Source organism: Aotus nancymaae, unplaced genomic scaffold, assembly GCF_030222135.1.
Source record: "Aotus nancymaae isolate 86718 unplaced genomic scaffold, 86718_ANA_hifiasm-v0.15.2.pri h1tg000019l, whole genome shotgun sequence".
In the NCBI taxonomy this organism is placed as follows: domain Eukaryota; kingdom Metazoa; phylum Chordata; class Mammalia; order Primates; family Aotidae; genus Aotus; species Aotus nancymaae.
The window spans coordinates 31,618,603-31,639,897 of NW_026988431.1; the positions used below are offsets into that span (position 1 = coordinate 31,618,603).

Sequence of the window (21,295 nt, forward strand, 5' to 3'; positions counted from 1 at the left end):
CAGATGCTCTGCCACTTTCACAGCCCATGCCACACTGGATGCCCAGTGGCCAAGGACCCAATAAATAATACAGAGACTACACACACTCAGAATCAAAGTCAAAGAGTGCCACCCAAAGAATGCTTCAGCTAACATCTTCAGGAGAAAGTCCTTCCATGCAAAAGCAAATTCAAACAATTCAAAGAAGTAAATTGCTATAACAGATGTGCAGATATCAATTTAAGGACACAGAAAACATGAAAAAGCAAGGAAATATGACCTCTCCAAAGGAATACAATAATTCCCTAGCAACAGATCCCCTCCCTCCACAAAAAAAATCACAAAGTCCTGGAAAAGAAACTCAAATTATCTATTCTAAAGAAGCTCAGTGACATACAACAGAATTCTAAATAGCAATACAAAGGAGTCAGAAAAACAATTAAGGATATAAACAAAAAAATTACCAAAAAAAACGGATACAATTAAAAAGAAAGAGGCCAGGAGAAGTGGCTCACCCCTATAATCCCGCCACTTTGGGAGGCCAAGGTGGGCAGATTGCTTGAGCTCATGAGCTCAACACCAGGCTGGGCAACATGGAAAAACCCTGTCAATACCAAAAATACAAAAAATTAGCCAGGCATGGTGGTGTGTGCCTGTAGTCCCAGATATTTCGGAGGCTGAGATGAGAGGATCACTTGAGCCCAGGAGGCAGAGGTTGCAGTGAGCCGAGATAGCGCCACTGCACTCCAGCCTGGGTGACAGAGCAAGAGCCTGACTAAAAATTAAAATTAAAATAAAAAACCAAACAGAAATTTTGGAACTAAATAATTTATTGAATAACATACAAAATACGTTTGCAACCTCAACAAAAGACTGATCAAGCAAAAAAAAGAATATCAGAACCTGAATACAGGACTTTTGAAATAGACAAAAATAAAGAAGAATTTTGTTAAAATAAGCAATGCCTTTTTGACATATGAAATACCACAGAGTGCCCAAATGTTCAAATAATTGGGATCCCAGAAGGCCAAGAGAGAATGAAACGATTTTAAAACCTATTTTAAAAAAGAATAGATGAAAACTTATCAAGTCTAGCAAGAGATATAGATATTTAGACACAAGAGGCTAAGATCCAAAAAGGTCTTCTTTATGGCACATTACAATCAAACTGTTTAAAGTCAAAGACAGAGAGAATTCACAAAAGAGCAAAAGTGTCTAATCACATATAAATTAGAAACCTTCATCAGACTACCCGTAAAATTCCCAGCAGAAAGCTTATAGGACCAGAGAGAATGGGAGGATATATTCACACTGCTAAAAGAAAAAAAAAAAAACTGCTAGTCAACAACACTATATTCAGTAAAATTATCATTGACAAATGGAGGAGAAATAAAATTTTTCCCAAAAAAGCAAAAGCTAAAAAAATCTATCACCACCAGATCTGTTCTACACACACACACACACACACACACACACACACATACATACAAAATACTTAAGGGAGTCCTAAAACTAAATGTTAACGAACAACATTTACCATCAAGAAAACACACGAAAGTATAAATCTCACTCCTAAAACAAACACACATATGATGAAGAAAAAATAATCAAATAACACTGCTACAGAAAACTACCAAACCACAAAGACAAACAACAAGAGAAAAAGAAAGAAACAATAATGTAACAAAACCACCAGAAAACAATTAACACTATGACAGGAACAAAGGGTCACACCGTAACATTAACTTTGAATGTAAATGGATTAAATACTCCACTAAAAAGACATAGATTAGATGAGTGGATGAAAGACAGGATTTAACTACATGCTGCCTACAAGAAATGCACTTTACCTGTAAAGACACATACAGACTGAAACTAAAGGAATGGAAAAAGATATTCCACACAAACAGAAATGAAAAGTGAACAAGAACAGCTATACTTATGAGTAAAACAAACGTTACATCAAAAATAGTCATAAAGACAAAGGTCGTTACATAATGATAAAGAGATTAACACAACAAGAATACTTAATAATTTTTAGTATGTATGCACCCAAAACTGGAGTATTCAGATTTATAAAGCAAACATTACAAGATCTAAATAGACTCTAAGACTATAACAGTGAGAGACTTCAACACCTTACTCTCAGCATTTGATCATCTAGATAGAAATTGATTAAAGTCACAACAGATTTAAACTAGACCTTAAACCAAATAGACTTGACATTTTTAAGACATTTTATCCAACAACTGCAGAATATACAGTATTCTCTGAGATCAGACAAGATTGGATGCATTGAGGGTGGTATGGCCATAGAGAGAATACACATTATTCTCATTAGCACATGGAACATTCTCCAGGATAGACCATATGTTATGCTACAAAACTAGTCTCATTAAATTTCTAAAAATCAAAATCATATGAAGTATCTTCTCAGACCACAATGGAATAAAACCAGTAATCAATACAAAGAGAAACGTAAACACTCCTGAATAACCACTGGATCAATGAAGAAATTAAGGTGGAAATCAAAACATGCCTTGAAACAAATCAAAGTGTAAACACGACATACCAAAACCTGTGGGTATACAGCAAAAACTGCACTAGGATGCAAGTTTATAGCAATAAATACCTGCATCAAAAGAGTAGTAAGGTTTGAGGCCAGGCGCAGTGACTCATACCTGTAATCCCAGCACTTTGGGAGTAGGTGGATCACCTGAGGTCAGGAGTTCGAGATCAGCCTAGCCAACACGGTGAAACCCCGTCTCTACTGAAAATAAAAAAATTAGCTGGGTGTGATGGCAGGAGCCTATAATCCCACATACTCAGGAGGCTGACGCAGAATCATCTGAACCCAGGAGGCAGAGGTTTCAGTGAGCTGAGATCACACTAACGCACTCCAGCCTGGGCGACAACAGTGAAACTCTGTCTCTAAGTAAACAAATAAAAACAGTAGTAAGCTTTCGGTGAAACAATTTAATGATGCACCTCAGGAACCAGAGTAGGAAGAACAAACCAAACGCAAAATTATCAGCAGGAAAGAAATAATACAGATCAGACCAAAAATAAATGAAGTTGAAACTAAAAAAAATACATCAGATCAATAAAATGAAAAGCTGGTTCTTAAACGAGATAAAACTGATAAACCACTAGCTAGACTAACAAAGATCCAAATAAATAAAATCAGAAATGAAAAATGAGACATTACAACTGATAACACAGAAATACAAAAGATCAGAGACTATTATGGACAACTAAAAACAAATTACTTGATCATGGTATATTATCTTTTTGATGTGCCGTTGACTTTGGTTTGCTAGAATTTTTGTATCTAACTTCATCAGGGATGTAGGCCTGTAGTTTCCTTTTATATTGTTGTTGTTGCTGTGTCCTTATCTGGTTTTGCTAATAGGGTAGTGCTGGCTTTCTAGAATGAGTTACTGAAAATTCCCTCTTCTTCAGTATTTTGGAGTAGTTTGAGGATGACTGGTATTATTTCTTCTATCTTTAGTAGAATTCAGCTGTGATGTGAATCCTTCTGGGCTTGGGCTTTTCTTTAATGGGAGACTTTTCTGTCACTGATTCAATCTCACTACAAACTCACTAATACACACCATCATCAAGCAAGATGTACATAAGGCATGCAAAGATGGTTTAATATATGTAAATCAATAAATGTGACACATAACATCAACAGAATAAAGGACAAAAACTCTATGATCATCTCAATAGACAAAGAAAAAGCATTTGGTAAAATCCAACAACTAAAAATTCTCAATAAACTAGGCAAAAAAGGAATATAACTCAAAATAACAAAGTTCATATATGACAAACTCACAATAACATCACACTGACTGGGGAAAAGTTAAAACCTTTCCTCTAAAAACTGAAACAAAACAAGCATGCCCACTTTCACAAGTCCTTTTCAACATTGTACTGGAAGTCCTAGACAGACCAATCAGGTAAGAGAAAAATGAATCTGAACCCTTATCTCTCACCTTATATAAAAATCAACTCAAGATAAATTAAAGACTTAAATGTAAGACCTGAATCTATAAAACTAGTAGAATAAAACACAGAAAAAACAATTCAGAACACTGTTCTAGGCAAAGAATTTATAGTCAAGACATAAAAAGCACAGACAACAAAAATCAAACAAAAAAAGGCAAACAAGATATATTAAACTAAAAATAAAAAAAGCACAGCAAAGAAAACAGAGCAAAGGGACAACCTCTTGAATGACAGAAGGAAGTCTCTTTGCCTTCTCTGCAGATAACATGATCTTATTTAAGAAAAAACCAAAGCCTCTATCGAAAAATTTCTTAGAGCTGACAGTAAATTCAGTAAAGTGCTTTAAATATTTTCAACACATAAAAATTGGCTTCTATATATTAATAATAAAATAGCTGTAAAAAAATCAAGACAGCAGTCCCATTTACAATACCTACAAAAAATATATAAAAATAAAGATAACTAAAATGAAGGATCTCTATAAAAAAACTAGAAAAGACTGATGAAAGAAATTGAAGAGGACACAAAACAAATGGAAAGACATCCCATGCTCATGAATTGCAAGAATTAATATCGGTAAAATGTTGGTACCAACTGAAATTTTTTTTTAACAAAAATTGATAATATGACTATTACCTTTTTAATTTTTTTTTTTTGCATTACTATAAAGGAAGACTTAAGACTGGGTAATTTATAAAGAAAAGAAGTTTACTGGATCAGGTTCTGCAAGATGTATATGAAACATAGTGCCAGAGTCTGCTCGACTTATACTGAGGAGGATCAAGGAGGCTTATAATCATGTCAGAAGGTGAACGTGAGCCAGTGAATCACATGGTGAAAGAAAAGGCAAGAGGATAGGGGTGCCATACTTTTAAAAATAACCAGATATCTTGTGAACTCAAAGCGAGAATTCACTCAATATTACGAGAAAGATACAAAGCCACTCATAAGGGATCTGCCCCCATGACACAAACACTTCCCACCAGGCCCCACTTCCAACACTGGGGATTACATTTCAATATTAGTTTTAAAGGGGACAAACATCCAAACAATATCAATGACCATACTGTCAAAAGCAATACACAGATTCAATGTAATCCCTACAAAAATACCAATGTCAGTTCTCACAGAAACAGAAAAAAGAGATTCTAAAATGTGTACGGAACCAAAAGAGAGCCAGAATAGCCAAAGAAATGCTAAGAAAAAAAAAAAACAAAAAAACCAAAACCAACAAACAAAAACAAAGCTGAAGGCATTACAGCCTGACTTCAAATTACATTACAAGGATATATTAGCCAAAAGAGCAAAGTATTAGAATAAAAATAACCACACATAACAATTGAACACAATACAGAACCCAGAAATAAATCCAAGTATTTACAGCCAACTGATCTTTGACAAAGGTGTCAAGAGAAAAGACACCTTCCTTCAATAAACGATGCTGGAAAAACTGGATATCCATATGCAGAAAAATGAATCTGAACCCTTATCTCTCACCTTATATAAAAATCAACTCAAGATAAATTAAAGACTTAAATGTAAGACCTGAATCTATAAAACTAGTAGAATAAAACACAGAAAAAACAATTCAGAACACTGTTCTAGGCAAAGAATTTATAGTCAAGACATAAAAAGCACAGACAACAAAAATCAAACAAAAAAAGGCAAACAAGATATATTAAACTAAAAATAAAAAAAGCACAGCAAAGAAAACAGAGCAAAGGGACAACCTCTTGAATGACAGAAAATATTTGCAAACTATTCATCCAACAAAAGACTAATACCCAGAATACTCAAACAACTCAGCAATTAAAAAAAAAAAAGCATAATCCCATTAAAAAGTGAGCAAAGCACATGGATAGTCAATTCTCAAAAGAAGACTTAAATGGCCAACGGATATATGAAAAAGTGTTCAATATCCATAATCATCAAGGAAATACAAATTAAATGGACAATGAGATATCATCTCACCTCAGTTAAAATGGCTATTATTAAAGAGAAGAAAAACAAGAGATACTGGTGAGGATCTAGAGAAAAGAGAACTTCTATACACTGTTGGTGGGAATGTAAATTAGTACAATCACCATGAAAAACAATACAGAGATTTCTCAAAAAACTAAAAATAAAACTTCCATATGATCCAACAATCCCACTACTACATATTTATCCAAAGGAAAAGAAATCAGTATATCAAAAGGATACCCACACTTGCATGTTTATCACAGCACTATTCACAGTATCAAAGATACGGAATCAATCTAAGTGCCCATCAATGGATGAATGGATAAAGAAAATGTGGCATATATATACAACAGGAATTTGGCTGTAAAAAAAAAAAAGAATAAAATAAAGTCATTTGCAACAGCATGAACAGAACTGGAGATCATTATATTAAGTGAAATAACTCAGGCACAGAAAAACAAATACCACAATTTCTCACTCATATGTGTGAGCTAAAAAACTTGATATCACAGAGATAGAGAATAGAATGACAGATATCAGAGGGAGGGAGGCGTGTGAGGAAGAAACAGAGAGGTAATTATAAACGACTAATAGTTAGATAGAAGAAACAGGTTCAAATGTTTGATAGCAGGGTTGGGTGACTATAGTTAGCATCAATATATAGTATATTTCAAAATAGCTAGGAGAGAGCCGGGCATGGTAGCTCATGCTTGTGATCCCAGCACTCTGGAAGGCCAAGGCAGGTGGATCACTTGAGGACAGGAGTCAAGACCAGCCTGGCCAACGTGGCAAAACCTTGTCTCTACTAAAAATACAAAAATTAACCAGACATGGTGACACAAGCCTGTAATCCCAACTGCTTGGGTGGCTAAAGCAAGAGAATCACTTGAACCTGAGAGGTAGAGGTTACAGTGAGCTGAGATCACGTGATTGCACTCCAGCCTAAGCAACAGAGACTCTGCCTCAAAAAACAAACAAACAAACAAACAAAAAACAACAAGCTAAGAGAGAACTTGAAATATACCAAAACATACAAATGATAAATACTCAAGGTAAGAGATACCAAAAATACCCTGAATTGATTATTACATATTCTATGCATGTAAAAATATTCACGTGCCTGAAAAACATGTAAACTACTATGTATCTATAAAAGCAAAAAGGCACACCTATAATAAATAAAAAACTGAATTCTTATTATCTGGCTTTAAGTAAAAAATATAATAGGTCATAATAATTAACAAATATAAATGTGATTTATTTGTATCACTGTAAAATCCAATTCTGTACATGTTTTAAAACTAACATAAAAATTATCAAATTACCAGTATGTAAGTATATCCTCAATACATAGTTTATCATGACTAAACCAGATGGAAATTTAACCTAGTAGACACTGACATAAATGTTATTGTTGATACTTTGTTATTGATATGTTATGTATGTTATTGACACTTTGGCTTCATGGGTATCTCATTTAAGCATCTCTCATAATGAGAGTGATGTCTCAGATAATGTAACGGAGAGGTTTGACTCAATCTAAAATGATTGTTGTAGATTAAGAAAGTATAACTGGCCTATTAAAAAATGCTAGTATAATTATCTGTATTGTTCCAATTTTAGCACATGTGCTGCCGAAGCGAGCACAAAAATTGCTAGTATAATTCTATAACTTACTGGATCATCAGTAAGAAATTGATAATAAAAATAGCCAGAAACAAATTATATAACCATAGTTGTCCAAATTGAAAGAGCATAACTGTTATTGAGTAATCTTTTCCCAGCCATTTTAGTATCATAAACTTTTAATTATATAAAACACAGAATAGGGTAGTAGTTAAAAGTATGGAGGTAGGGCCAGGCACAGTGACTCATACCTATAATCCCAGCACTTTCGGAAGCCGAGGCGGGTGGATCACCTGAGGTCAAGAGTTCGAGATCAGCCTGGCCAACATGGTGAAATCTCATCTCTACTAAAGATACAAAAATTAGCCACGCGTGGTCACATGTGCCTGTAGTCCCAGCTACTCAGGAGGCTGAGGCATGAGAATCACCTGAACTCGGGAGGCAGAATTTGCAGTGAGCAAAGATTACACCAATGAACTCCAGCCTGGGTCACACAGCAAGACTCCCTCTCAAAAAAGAAAAAAAAAGTATGAACTTAGGAGCTAGATTGTTTGGGTTCAACTCCTGGCTTCCCATTCAGTAGCTGTGTGACCTCCAGCAAGTTTCTTAACCCTTTCATGCCTCAATTTTCTCATGTGTCATATGGGCATAACAACACTACAAACTACTTACCTCGCAAAAATGTTGTGAGGATTAAGTATATGTAAAGCACTTAACAGTCCTTGCATCCATTAAGCATAATTATTTGCTATTATTATTATTCAACATGTTTGCTTTGGTCCCCAACAGTTTGAACTGCAGGGTTCAGTTATTATGTATTTCCTTTATTACACTTTTGCATATTACAAATTCATTAACATTTCTGGAGTCATCATGACTTTTTAATTATGCATTTGTCTTTTGGCACTTGTCATTTTTAATTCTGTTTTCTTTCGTCAACATTCTGTTGAGGGGTGGGGAGGCAATGCAAAAAAAAAAAAAGGAAAAAACCATTCTGTTTACCTTTCTCATCTTAACGCAGTTTCTACAATGAAGTATGCAACACAAATGGAGTAGTGTATTGCAATAAAATATTAGAATTTTTATTTCTATTTCATCAAAAAAAGAAAGAAATTGTTGCTAATATTTAATATACAGAATAAGTCTGGTATGCCCTTACTTTTCAGATTGAGGGTCCATATTTCAGATTGCTTCGTGTCACAAAACAAATTTGAGAGTAGCAAAAAGAGTTCAATGCTCACAGGAGTTGACAGCAGAAATGGCACTCATTTGTTTCTTATTTTAAGCTATATATGACCAATTCAATTACTTTAAGCTTAATATTATCTTTTCTGTTAAGATGAAGTCTCACTCCATCACCCAGGCTGGAGTGCGGTGGTACGATCTAGACTCACTGCAACCTCCGCCTCCTGGGTTCAAGCAATTCTCCTGCCTCAGCCTCCTGAGTACCTGGGACTACAGGCGCGTACCACCACTCTTGGCTAATTTTTGTATTTTTAGTGAAGACACAGTTTTACCATGTTGGCCAGGGTGGTGTCAATCTCCTCACCTCAAACGATCCACCCACCTCGGCCTCCCAAAGCGCTGGGATTATAGGCATGAGCCACCATGCCCGCCAATAGTATCTGTTTTTAACTCCTGGCAAAACGGAAAGTCACCAAGCACAGATTCTTTTTTTTAAAGACAACTGAAACAGAAACAAAAACCTGAATATGTAATCACAAGTAAATAAAAAATGTGGTGGAACTGTCACTTCTTGAACAAGTTAATCTTAGTCCACTATAAAAGTAAAGCATGAAAATCTAATGATATCTGATAAGAAAATTACCTTGAAAACTTTAAATCATTAAGACTGTTAAAAATAAGGATATAGACCCATTACCAACATTAGAACCATGTCTAAGTAAATACTGACTCTTGAGATAATAGCCTGTGATATTTGAAACCACTGTGTCATCACAGTATTTTAATTAGAATAGTTTCAAATATTGTGTGTTTTCATCTGTCCATTACAGATTACTTTTATATGAATAATGGTAGTGCAATATTATATCCATTTAATTCTATCAATAAATATACATATGCTGCAAAGTACACTTTAATATAATAAACAAACAAGGGTATACACTCAGTCTTCTGATTACCAAAGGTGGAAGGAAGAAATCTTTTCATGTATTTATTTTTATTTATAAGATATTTAGAAAACATAAGTAGCTCAGAACTAAGAATGTCTTAAATAATCACCACAGTTACTCTTTTTTGTTTTGTTTTCTTTTGTTTTGAGATACAATATAACTCTTATCGTCCAGGGTGGAATACAGTGGTGCTATCTCAGCTCACTGCAACCTCCGCCTCCTGGGTTCAAGTGATTCTTGTGCCTCAGCCTGGCCAGTAACTGGAATTACAGGCATGTGCCACCACTCCTGGCGAATTTTTGTGTTTTTGGTAGAGACAAGGTTTCACCATGTTGGCCTGTCTGGTCTCCAACTCCTGACCTCAGGTGACCCACCTGCGTGAGCCTCTCAAAGTACAGAGATTACAGGTATGAGCCACCATCCTGACCACCACACAGTTACTTCTTAAGCACTCCTCTCGTAAGTTAAAAACTCTAGCCCTTTGAAAAGGAGAATGGTGAAGAGAGAAGAGGCTTATCATGGGTTTTCACTATTAGGATTATAAAAAATGTTTTAGTGATGGGATATACAGTTGAAACAATTTACAGACTTTAATTTGGGACTACAGATAATTTGAGCTTTCCCCTACCATATCTGTAATATTTCCTTTTTTCAGTTTGTATACTATTTAACCATTTTTATACTTATTAAATAATGTTAATCATTTGATTAAGTAAATGCTGAAATGGATAAATTCAGAGAAGTAAATATAAGCAGACAGGAAAAGAGAAAAAAGCTGGAAGATAAGCTGTTATCACTGGAGAAGGGCACAATACACAAAAATCACACACAATTTATCAACGTAATGCAAAATAACAAGCAAGAATTAAAGGTACTAAATGAGTACATTACATGTGATTTGTTATAAAAATTTCCGAACATAAAAGCCACACTTAAAACATAAGAGAACTATGCAATCTGACCTTTGCAAAACATACCTAAGACTTTACATATGAAGGTGCAATTCCAAAAATGTGAGCAAGAAATATAAATTTGCCTTTCTACAGATAGATCTATCAAGAGCCAAGTTGACTGAGCAGCCCATACCCTGTTCTGGGAATTAATTCATTTTTAAATTAGGTTGACATTACAATCATGAAGCACTGCTAGCTGTGGACAGGTTTACAGGTATTTTTATACGGTTATTAACATTATAATAATCTCTTTATAATAAAGAATAGGAGCCAAAGTATAGTTCTCAGGCAAATAACTTACTTCTAGATCACTTTACTGCAAATCTTAACAGCTTCAAACTAACTCATCTCACCTTTACCTTACTTTGCTGTAATACAATATATTAATTTCAACAAAATTTTAATGATTATTCCTTAAGAACTAGACACTCTTCTGGATACTTGGGATCCAATGGTTCCTGTCATCAGATCTTTTAGAAAATTACAAAATACAATTTAACAAAACTAACCTCCTGAATTACCAGACCAAATGACATATACAGTCTTTTGAAGAAAAAAACTTGATAAACTTGTTTAAATAAGGTATATTTCATAATATACAAGCATTTAAACCCAGTTTCTCAGGTGTATACACAATGGCAAAAGGAGTAATATCTTCCTCAAGTGACAGAAAATAAAATGGATAGCCTCAGATATCTAGTAAGTATTTTTGCTTTAAATAAATACCTTCATACCATAATCAAACTGTGTTACTTTACTTTCAAACAAAAAAATTTGGATGGTGATTTTAAAAAATAGTCTTCTTTGATTAAGTCGATCATCTCAAATACTGCGAGAAAATATAGTTAGGTATATGAAATAAATTCCTTTTCAGTAATTTCACTTGCTATGTAACTCATTCTTAGTTGTGTTAATATTTACAATTCCTTCAATATGCCATAAGTAGTTAACAATATTTACAGGAATTTTTTTTTTTTTAAGTATATATTTGGCCAGGCACAACGGCTCATGTCTGTAATCTCAGCACTTTGAGAGGCCATGGCAGTAGGATCACCTGAGGTCAGTAGTTCAAGATCAGCCTGGACAACATGGAGAAACCCTGTCTCTACTAGTAACACAAAACAAAATTAGCTGGGCATGGTGGTACGCTCCTGTAATTCCAGCTACTCAGGAGGCTAAGGGACGAAAATCGCTTGAACTGGAGAGGTGGAGGTTGGAGTGAGCTGAGAACATGCCACTGCGCTCCAGTATGGGCAACAAAGTGAAACAAACAAACAAAGAAACAAAAAGTATATTTTTATTTTCCTGAATTTCTCAACTTCTAGTTATTTAATAATCCTAAAACAAAAGCTATGCTTTCTTGTTATATGTGCATTCTCAAAGCATCTTTATTTCTGCTTTTATCTCATTCTATTTTCATACATGAAGAGTTTTACTAAGTTAATTCTTGGCTTTCTCTTTTTTTAAATTTTCTTTAAATCAGCTTTGGTATACATTAAAATCACCTGCTGAACTTCCAAAAATCCTAATACACAGGTCACACACCATTTGTCTTAACATGTATGTTTATATTACTTTTTTCAAGTTAAAATTAATAATAATAAAAGCCTGAGCCCACTCCCTGTCGAAGAGTCGACCTAGAAAATAGTGCTGAAAGTTAAGAAAAAGAAACATGTACCAAAACTAGAAATGTTATTCAAATCAAAAGGTAGAATGTTAAAAACGGGAATTACTGGTAGCCTAATATATAATATAAATTCATTTCACTATAAATACAATACAGAAATAAAACTGTGGAAATGTTTCAGCATTTACAATCAGTGTAAAACTGCTCAAGAGAGTATTTTTGTGAAAATGGGAAAGGTCATTAATTTGTGAAGCCAAGCCAAGAAAACATGTACTCTAAATGAATATAAGAATACTTTCAAGCAGAGTGTCCGAAAGAGAAGCTTAACATTTATATATATATACACACACACACACCCCTACACCCACCCCTGTACATACTTCAGGGGGTTGGGAGAAATTCCATGTAAAATAATTTTGGGAAATTCTGGGTTAAATGAAGGTAAGCAGGGTTTTTCTTAATTAGGATTTCATAATCTCAAGACAGGTATAACATGTGGTTCTGCTTAGAATTCACTGACCTCCTAAGACTGACCCTTTGCTTGTTATGATAGAAAAAAGAAAAAAAAAATCAGTGACCTCCAAACTCTCTTCCCTTAAAAGTATTTAATGCAACCAGCACTGTACAAACAGAAAACTGTAGGAGATGCATTTAAAAATTTAGAAATTTGATATGGTCTTCAAAATAAATGTCAAGAATCTACTTCTACCTCACACCACTAGTTTTCTTATCCTACCAATAATTATTCAATACTCCACACAACATAATCAAATCTCCAAAGATCATTAATTTTGGAATTAATACCATAGATTATTATATATAATTAAAAAATAGATCTTCAGTTACACTAAACATCAAATCCAAACAAAACCTGAGATAATCAACATATTCATCATTTGAAAGTATAACTAGGCAATTTGTATAAATACTGGAATGCTATACCTCATCAAATTCTTCCGTCATTTTTCTGATGATTTCTGCATTCTGCATATTTCGAAACATCTCTATTCTCACAGTACCTGTGGAACAACAGATTTTACCATTAATCTTTGAGATCAACTTCCACTCTCTCAAGCATTAACAAGTTATCTGTGAGAATCTCAAAAGAATAACCTTCCAACATATACTTTATATTAAAACATAAAAGGTTTGATCAGGCCCTTCTGACAGGACAGTATTCCTAAGAAGGAAAAAAAATAAATTTTGAAATTGCCACTTTTAACTATAAATAATTCCATAATTAGACATAACATCAGGAAGCTACCATAAAGTTCTCTGATAATTTGTGTTAAATTGCTGGTTAAAGTATAACTTGATACAACGTGTATGGTATAAAATTTGGTACGTCTGTCAAAACTACAAGTTTACACACTCTGACCCACAGATTGTACTTGTAGCAAAATATCCACAGACTAACACATGGGCAAAGTAATGAATGTAAAAGGTTATCCCTGTAGCATTGTTTTCAATTAAAAAAAAAAAAAGGAAAGAAAGGCTATATGCTCATAAACATCTGATGAAATAAATAAAAGGCTGCTATTAATGACAATGGTGGCAGCAGCTAACATTTGGATGCTTACTCTCTTCCAGGCACTTGATATCTATACATTTAATCTTTACAACAATCCAATGAAGAACGTACTATTCTTTCTTTCTTTCTTTTTTAAGATGGAGTCTCGCTCTGTTGCCCAGGCTGGAGTGCAGTGGTGCAATCTCAGCTCACTGCAACCTCTGCCTCCCAGGTTCAAGTGATTCCCCTGACTCAGCCTCCTGAGTAGCTGAGCCTACAGGTGCCTGCCATCACGGCTGGCTAATTTTTGTATTTTTAGTAGAGATGGGGTTTAACCATCTTGGCCAGGCTGGTCTTTAACTCCTGACCTCGTGATCCACCTGCCTCAGCCTTCCAAAGTGCTAGGAATACAAGCGTGAGCCACTGAGCCCGGCCTAGAATACACTATTATTTCTATGAGACAAGAAGCATTGAGAGGTTTAGCAACTTGCAAAAGGAGTTTCTCAGTATCAGAACCATGGTTTACATGCAGGCAGCCTGGCTACCATGATTAACCACTACTTTTTATTGACTCTCAAAGTCAATGGAATCTATCAAAAATATAGATGGAGCTATCAAAAAATAAGGCTAACTATGACTGATATGGAAAGATTTATAGGATATATTCAAACACAAAAAAGAATGAATATTGAAATATAATTGACATACACTAAAATATTTTATACCACTGCAGAGCAGAGAGCTTTTCTTCAATTTCTAACTGCTATTGCCTGGAACGTTACTTAACACATGGGAAGCATTCAAACAACTAAATAAATATAAGATAATTAAATGAGATAACAAATGTAAACTATCTGGCATTGCACCTGTAGCATACAAGATACTCAGTATTAGGCTCTCCTCCTTTGGGCATTCATTTTTTTTGATACATTATTTTGCCCATTTTGGAAGCAAGCTAAAAGCTCCAGTTCCTAATTTGAGCTCTAAGGGAAGTCAGATTCCTACATATATACAGATTCAAATACTGTTTGAAGAGACAAGAAACAGAACCAGAGAAAGTCATTCTAGTTGTTTTCCCATCACCCAGACCTATAGCCTCTACCTCCAGAGTAGACATGATCATGTCCAACAGCACTGAACGCCCTTGTTGAAAATGCCTAGTATCTATCATAGGGATAAGTTAAGAGAATGAAGAGATAAACTGTCAGAAAAGTAAAGAAGGACCTACCAAACTTTCTTACCCTCATATATATGAACCACACAGCTTAGAGAAAAGTCTCAACTCTGTCCTCCTCAGTCATTTTCAATTCTCCCCCTTCTCTGTTCTATGATGTCAGCCAGGCAGAAATTCCAAGCCTTCTATGCATCCTTCCAACTAGGTACACAAGTATGTAGAAGATTGAAAGTAGACAGAACCTTACTCAGCAGCAAAACAGTTTATCCAAATACAACAAAAGGCTCTTTTAAGTTTGTATTAATAATAGCTTTTGGCCATGAGTGCTGGCTCACACCTCTAATCCCAACACTTTGGGAGGTAAAGGTGGGCAGAATGCTTGAGATCAGGAATTCGAGACAAGCCTGGGCAACAACAGCAAGACACCGTCTCTACTAAAAATACAAAAAAAATAGCCGGGTGTGGGTGTCTCATGCCTGTAATCCCATCTACTCAGGAAGCTAAGGCAAAAGAATCTCTTGAACCTGTGAGGCCAAGGTTGCAGTGAGCTGAGATTGTGCCACTACACTCCAGCCTGGATGATAGAGCAAGACTGTATCCACCCCCAGAAAAGGTTATAGCTTTTATGTCATATCATTATTGCTTATCCAAAATTACTGAAGTCTAAGTGTGGTTGAAATACACTAACACTGTCTAACACACTTAGCAAAAGAGCCTTCCATTAGTAGATATCTGCTTTCTAAGTAACTGCTCCATGTATAAATCATTTTAAAGCTTTTCTTTTAAAGAGTGGATTACAGAGTCTTAATAAATAAAATATAATCTAGTTATGTACTAGAGATAATCCAATAATATGACAGGACAATTTTTTTTCTTATTTTTTGAGACAGTCTTGCCATTGCCCAAGCTGAAGTGCAATGGCGCAATCTCAGCTCACTGCAACCTCTGTCTCCTGGGTTCAAACAATTCTCCTGCCTCAGCCTCCTGAGTAGCTGGGATTACAGGTGTGCGCAACCATGCCCGGCTAATTTTTGTATTTTCAGTAGAGACGGGTTTACACCACATTGGTCAGGCTGGTCTCGAACTCCTGACCTCAGCTGATCCGCCCACCTTGGCCTCCCAAAGTACTGGGATTACAACTGTGAGCCACCGCGCCTGGTCATTTTTTGTTTCATTTTTACATAACCTAGGCCTGACAAAGATCAAACTATAAATCAAGACTAGACATAAATATGGATGGACTGGTAGAAAAAATCTGAGTCAGGCAAGGAGAAGAAATGCTGAGTCTACTAAAACTGAGAAGGATTCACTGAATAAACAACTGCATACCAGAAATGTAGATCTTAACAGTTACTTCGTAATGCAGTAACTACATTTAAGAGTCTTTTTCAAGATTTGAGGAGGTCAGTTTGAGGTAAAGGTAAAGAAAGAGACACTTTGATACCGTTCAAGTTTAATCATAAATATCTTGGGATGCATGGGATCTGTCTAGGCAGTACATACAAAAATGAAAAAAAAAAAAAAGCCTCACAAGTTTTTATAAATAAACACGAATTTTTGATAGTTAAAAATTTTTTAGAATGCCTTGAAAATAGAAATTGCTATGATTACATCTCCAATAATGAATCTGTCTCTAGATGGCAGTCTTCACTTTATAACAGTCCTTGTGGGGCAAAAAAAAAAAAACACTAATGTATTTTTTCCTCTCTCAATACAAAACATAAGTAAAATATTAAAGTAAATGCTTTAAAAAATCAAGTACTCGCACATAACATGTGAGTACCGGTTAATCATTCAAGACTGCATAGCATGCATTCCATCTACATCGAGAACAAACAACTTTACCAAATACTAGAATATCAAATTGTAGAGCTTGTTTGAGCCATGGTAGTATAGCCCACGGCCAAAAGCAAGAACTATCTTAGAGCTATAGAACTGTTCAAAGATGTCCGAAGTATTTTCACCATATCTACAACTACTATTAAAATCACCTTATCTTCAGTGCTAATGTTGTTCACGTAAGACTTACAAAAAATGGCTGTAAGAAAAATAATGTCTGTCTGCCACCTCAGCTCTATTTCTATTATTAATTTCTTAACCTGTGGCACATGGATTCCAAAGTACCTATGGATCATTTTAAGATATAATGAAAATTCACGTCTATGTATTTTTGTAGAGAAAGGCCCGAGATGTCCAGGAAATTATTAAAGAAAATTGAGGACTCAGGCAAAAATTACGCATTACAGAAAAAATGTCAGCCAGAAAAGTTTAGTCATAGGGAACTAAAGGGAGAAATATAATGATGACAATAACAAATAATTCTAGAGAAGACTGTTAGCTTTCATAGCATGGTATGGAAAAGTAAGGAGTAGAAGACAGAGAGTAGAAAAGGCTGAACTCTTCTCCTTTCTACTTAATGAGGCCATGAGTGAAATGATACAATACAGGGAGAGACAGGTTTCATTTCTAAGTTCAGCGGGAAAAGCACAGAAAAGCTGCCCACAGTAGTATACAAATCCACAAATTACAGAGTAAAAAGTTTTATCAAGTATCTTGTTTGTAGATGACATTGTATAATTGACTCCAATAACATAAGATTTAAATATTTGAGACGATATAACATTCTTTGGCAGTTTCTTCTCAGACTGCATATAAATGACCAAGTTGTTTCTTCAAACAGTGCTTCAAAGCGATGTCACTAGGGGTCCCAAATAATCTCAAGTACACTTTGGTGAAGTCTCTCACAACCTGTTTCAGGTGCCACTAAGACTTTCTCATCTTTTGCCTAGAATATCTATTTTTCATTTTACCAAACTTTTATATATGTGGTTAATGAGGAAAAGAACTGGTTGGGCTTAGTCTCAAGAAATTTTTCTTAACTGAATTCCTGCAGCATTTAAAAAATATATGCTTTCTATTTTAGAATAGTTTTAGACTAACAGAAAAGTTACAAAAATAGTATAGAGATCCCGTACACATCACATCCAATATCTTTTATTGTCAATACCTAACATTAGTATAGTACACCTATCTCAACTAATGAGCTAATATTGGTAACATTAAAAACTAAAGCCCATACTTAAAAATTCAGGATTCCATGGTGTTTACCTATAATCATTTTTCTGTTCCAGAATCCCATTCAGAATACCACCAAAGGTGATAGTTGTGTCATGTCTTCTTAGACTCCTCTATACTGTGACACTTTCTCAGACTGTTTATCTCTAGAATGAATTCATTTTGCATTACTGAAACTTGATACACATTATTAACAATTTCCCGCTTCCGTCTACTTCTAGCAATCACACTTCTGCTCTCTGTTTCCATGAGTTACATACCACATGTAAGTGCAATCAAGCAGTTATTTGATTGATTTCTGTGTCTTTCTGTGGCTGGCTCATTTCATTTAGCATAATGCCCTCCAACTTCATACATTTTGTCACACATTACAGAATTTTCTTTCTTTTTAAGGCTCAATAACATTCTATTGTATGTATATACTACATTTCATTTATCCATTCATCCATCCACAGACACTTCTTAGTGTTATTCCCATGAATTCATTGCCAAGACCAATGTCATGAAACTCTCTCTTCCCTGTGTTTTCTTCCAAGAGTTTGTAAGTTTCAGGTCTTACGTTTAATTATTTAATCCATTTTTAGTTAATTTTTGTGTTAAGGTGTAAGATAAGGGTCGAAACAAATTTCATTCCATTACATGTGGATATTCAGTTTTCCCAAACACCATTTGTTGAAGACTATCCTTTCACTACTGTATATTCTTGACACTCTTGTCAATAATTCATATACGTGAATTATTTCTAGGCTCTCTATTCTGTTACATTAGTTGCTATGTCTACCTTCATAATAGTGCCAAACTGTTTTGTTTTTGTTTTTTGAGACAGGGTCTCACTCTGACACCCAGGTTGCAATGCAGTAGTGTGATCATGACTCACTGCAGCCTTGACCTCCCCAGCTCAGGTGGTTCTACCACCTCACCTCCCAAGTAGCTGGGACTACAAGCATGCCCCACCATGGTGGATAATTTTTTGTATTTTTAGTACAGATAGGATTTTGCCGTGTTGCCCAGGCTGATCTCAAACTCATGGGCTCAAGTGATCCATGTACCTCAGCATCCCCAAGTGCTGAGACTACAAGCATGAGGCACTGCAACCATCCAATGTTTTAACTACTGTAATTCTGTATCGTATTTTGAAGTCTGGAAGTATGGTACTTCTAGCTTTGTTTCTTCTTCAGATTGTTTTGGCTATAAAGGGTTCTCTGTGATTCCACATGAATTTCAGAAGTTTCCTATTTCTGCAAAAAATGCCATTGGAATTTTCACAGAAATTTCACTGAATCAGTAAGATCACTTTAGGTACTATGAACATTTTAACAATATTAAATCTTCCAATCCATGAACGCAAGATGTCTGTCCATTTGTGACTCCTTTAATTTCTTTCATCAATGTTTGTTGTTTTGAGTGTATAAGTCTTTTACCTCCTAACGTGGTTTGGGTCTGTATCTCTACTCAAATCTCACGTCAAATTGTAATCCCCAATGCTGGAGGTGGGGCTTGGTGGGAAGTGATTGGATCATGGGGGTGGATTTCCCTTTTGGTGCTGTTTTCATGACAGTGAGTGAGTTATCATGAGATCTGGTAGTTTCAAAGTGTATAGTGCATCTCCTCCCTCTCTTCCTCCTGCTCTGGCCATGGGAATACATGCTTGCTTTCCCTTCTTATTCTGTCATGACTGTATGTTTTCTGAGACCTACCTAGCCATGCTTTCCCTAAAGCCTGCAAAATCGTAAACCAATTAAATCTCTTTACTTTATAAATTACTCAGTCTCAGATATTTCTTTCTTTTTTTTGTGAGATAGAGTCTCACTCTGTGCCCAGTCTAGAGTGCAGTGGTATGATCTCGACTCACTGCAACCTCCGCCTCCCGGGTTCAAATGATTCTCCTGCCTCAGCTTCCTGGAGTACCTGGGATTACAGGCGCATGCCACCACACCCGGCTAATTTTTGTATTTTTTAGTAGAGAAGGGGTTTTACCATGTTGGTGAGGATGGTCTCAAACTCCTGACCTCATGATCCACCCGCCTAAGTCTCCTAAGCATGAGCCACCACACCCGGCCTCAGATATCTCTTTATAGCAGGGTGAGAACGGACTAAAATATCTCTTTAGTTAAATTTATTCCCAAGTATTTTATACTTTCTTATGCTATTGTAAATGGGAATGTTTTCCTAATTTTCTTTCAGAAAGTTCATTGTTAATGTATATGTAACTAATTTTTATATGTTGATGCATCCTGTTACTTTGCTGAATTCATTCATGAATTCTAAAATTTTTATGGAATCTTTATCATTTTCTTTTTCTTTTTAGAGATGAAGTTTCACACTTGTTGCCCAGGCTGGAGCGCAATGGCACGATCTTGGCTCACTGAAACCTCCGCCTCCTGGGTTCAAGCGATTCTCCTGCCTCAGCCTCCCAAGTAGCTGGGACTACAGGCATGTGCCACCATGCCCAACTAATTTTTTTGTGTGTACTTTTAGTAGAGATGGGGTTTCACCACATTGGCCAGGCTGATCTCAAACTCCTGACCTCAGGTGATCTGCCTGCCTCGGCTTCCCAAAGTTTTGAGATCACAGGCGTGAACCACCACACCGGCTTGGTTTTCTGCATATAAGATCATGTCATTCGTAAACAGAAACAATTTACTTCTTCTGTTTTTTTGCTTGCCTACCAGCTCTGACCAAAACATCTGGTACTACAAAGAATAGAAGTGGTGAGAGTGGGCATCCTCACCTTGTTCCTGATCTTACAGAAAAAGCTTTTAGTTTTTCACCACAGAATATGATGCTAGCAATAAGCTTTGTATATATAGCCATTATTGTGTTCTATTTTCCTCTATTCTTAGTTTGGTTAGTTTTTTTCTTTTAACATGAAAAGAGTGCTAGATTTTATAAAACTCTTTCTCTGGTATCTACTGAGATAACCAAGTGATTTTTATCCTTCAATCTGTTAATGTAGCATACCATATTAATTGATTCCCACTTGATGAATGTTTTAATATGCTGTTAAATTTGGTTTGCTAGTCTTTTGTTTAGGATTTTTTGCATATATACTCATCAGAGATCTATATTGACCTTCTAGTTTTTATGGGATTTTTTTGGTGATATACTTGCCTGGCTTTGGCATAAGAGTAATATTACAAACAAAAAATAAGTTTATAAGTGTTCCATTCTCATTAATTCTTTGGAAGAGACTGAGAAGAACTGGCATTAATTCTTCCTTAAACATTTGGCAAAACTCACCAG

General features: G+C 35.4%; 1 protein-coding gene across 3 annotated transcripts in view; it reads right to left on the bottom strand.

The window, feature by feature from the left end:
• STAG1 (STAG1 cohesin complex component) overlaps nucleotides 1–21,295 on the bottom strand; it is a 415,374-nt gene that overhangs the window by 200,471 nt on the left and 193,608 nt on the right. For all 3 annotated transcript variants that reach the window (XM_012451163.2, XM_064378722.1, XM_012451164.2), the window contains one exon: nucleotides 13,236–13,312. In XM_012451163.2, coding sequence (XP_012306586.1) covers nucleotides 13,236–13,312 — 77 coding nt within the window. The remainder of the gene's footprint in view (nucleotides 1–13,235; nucleotides 13,313–21,295) is intronic.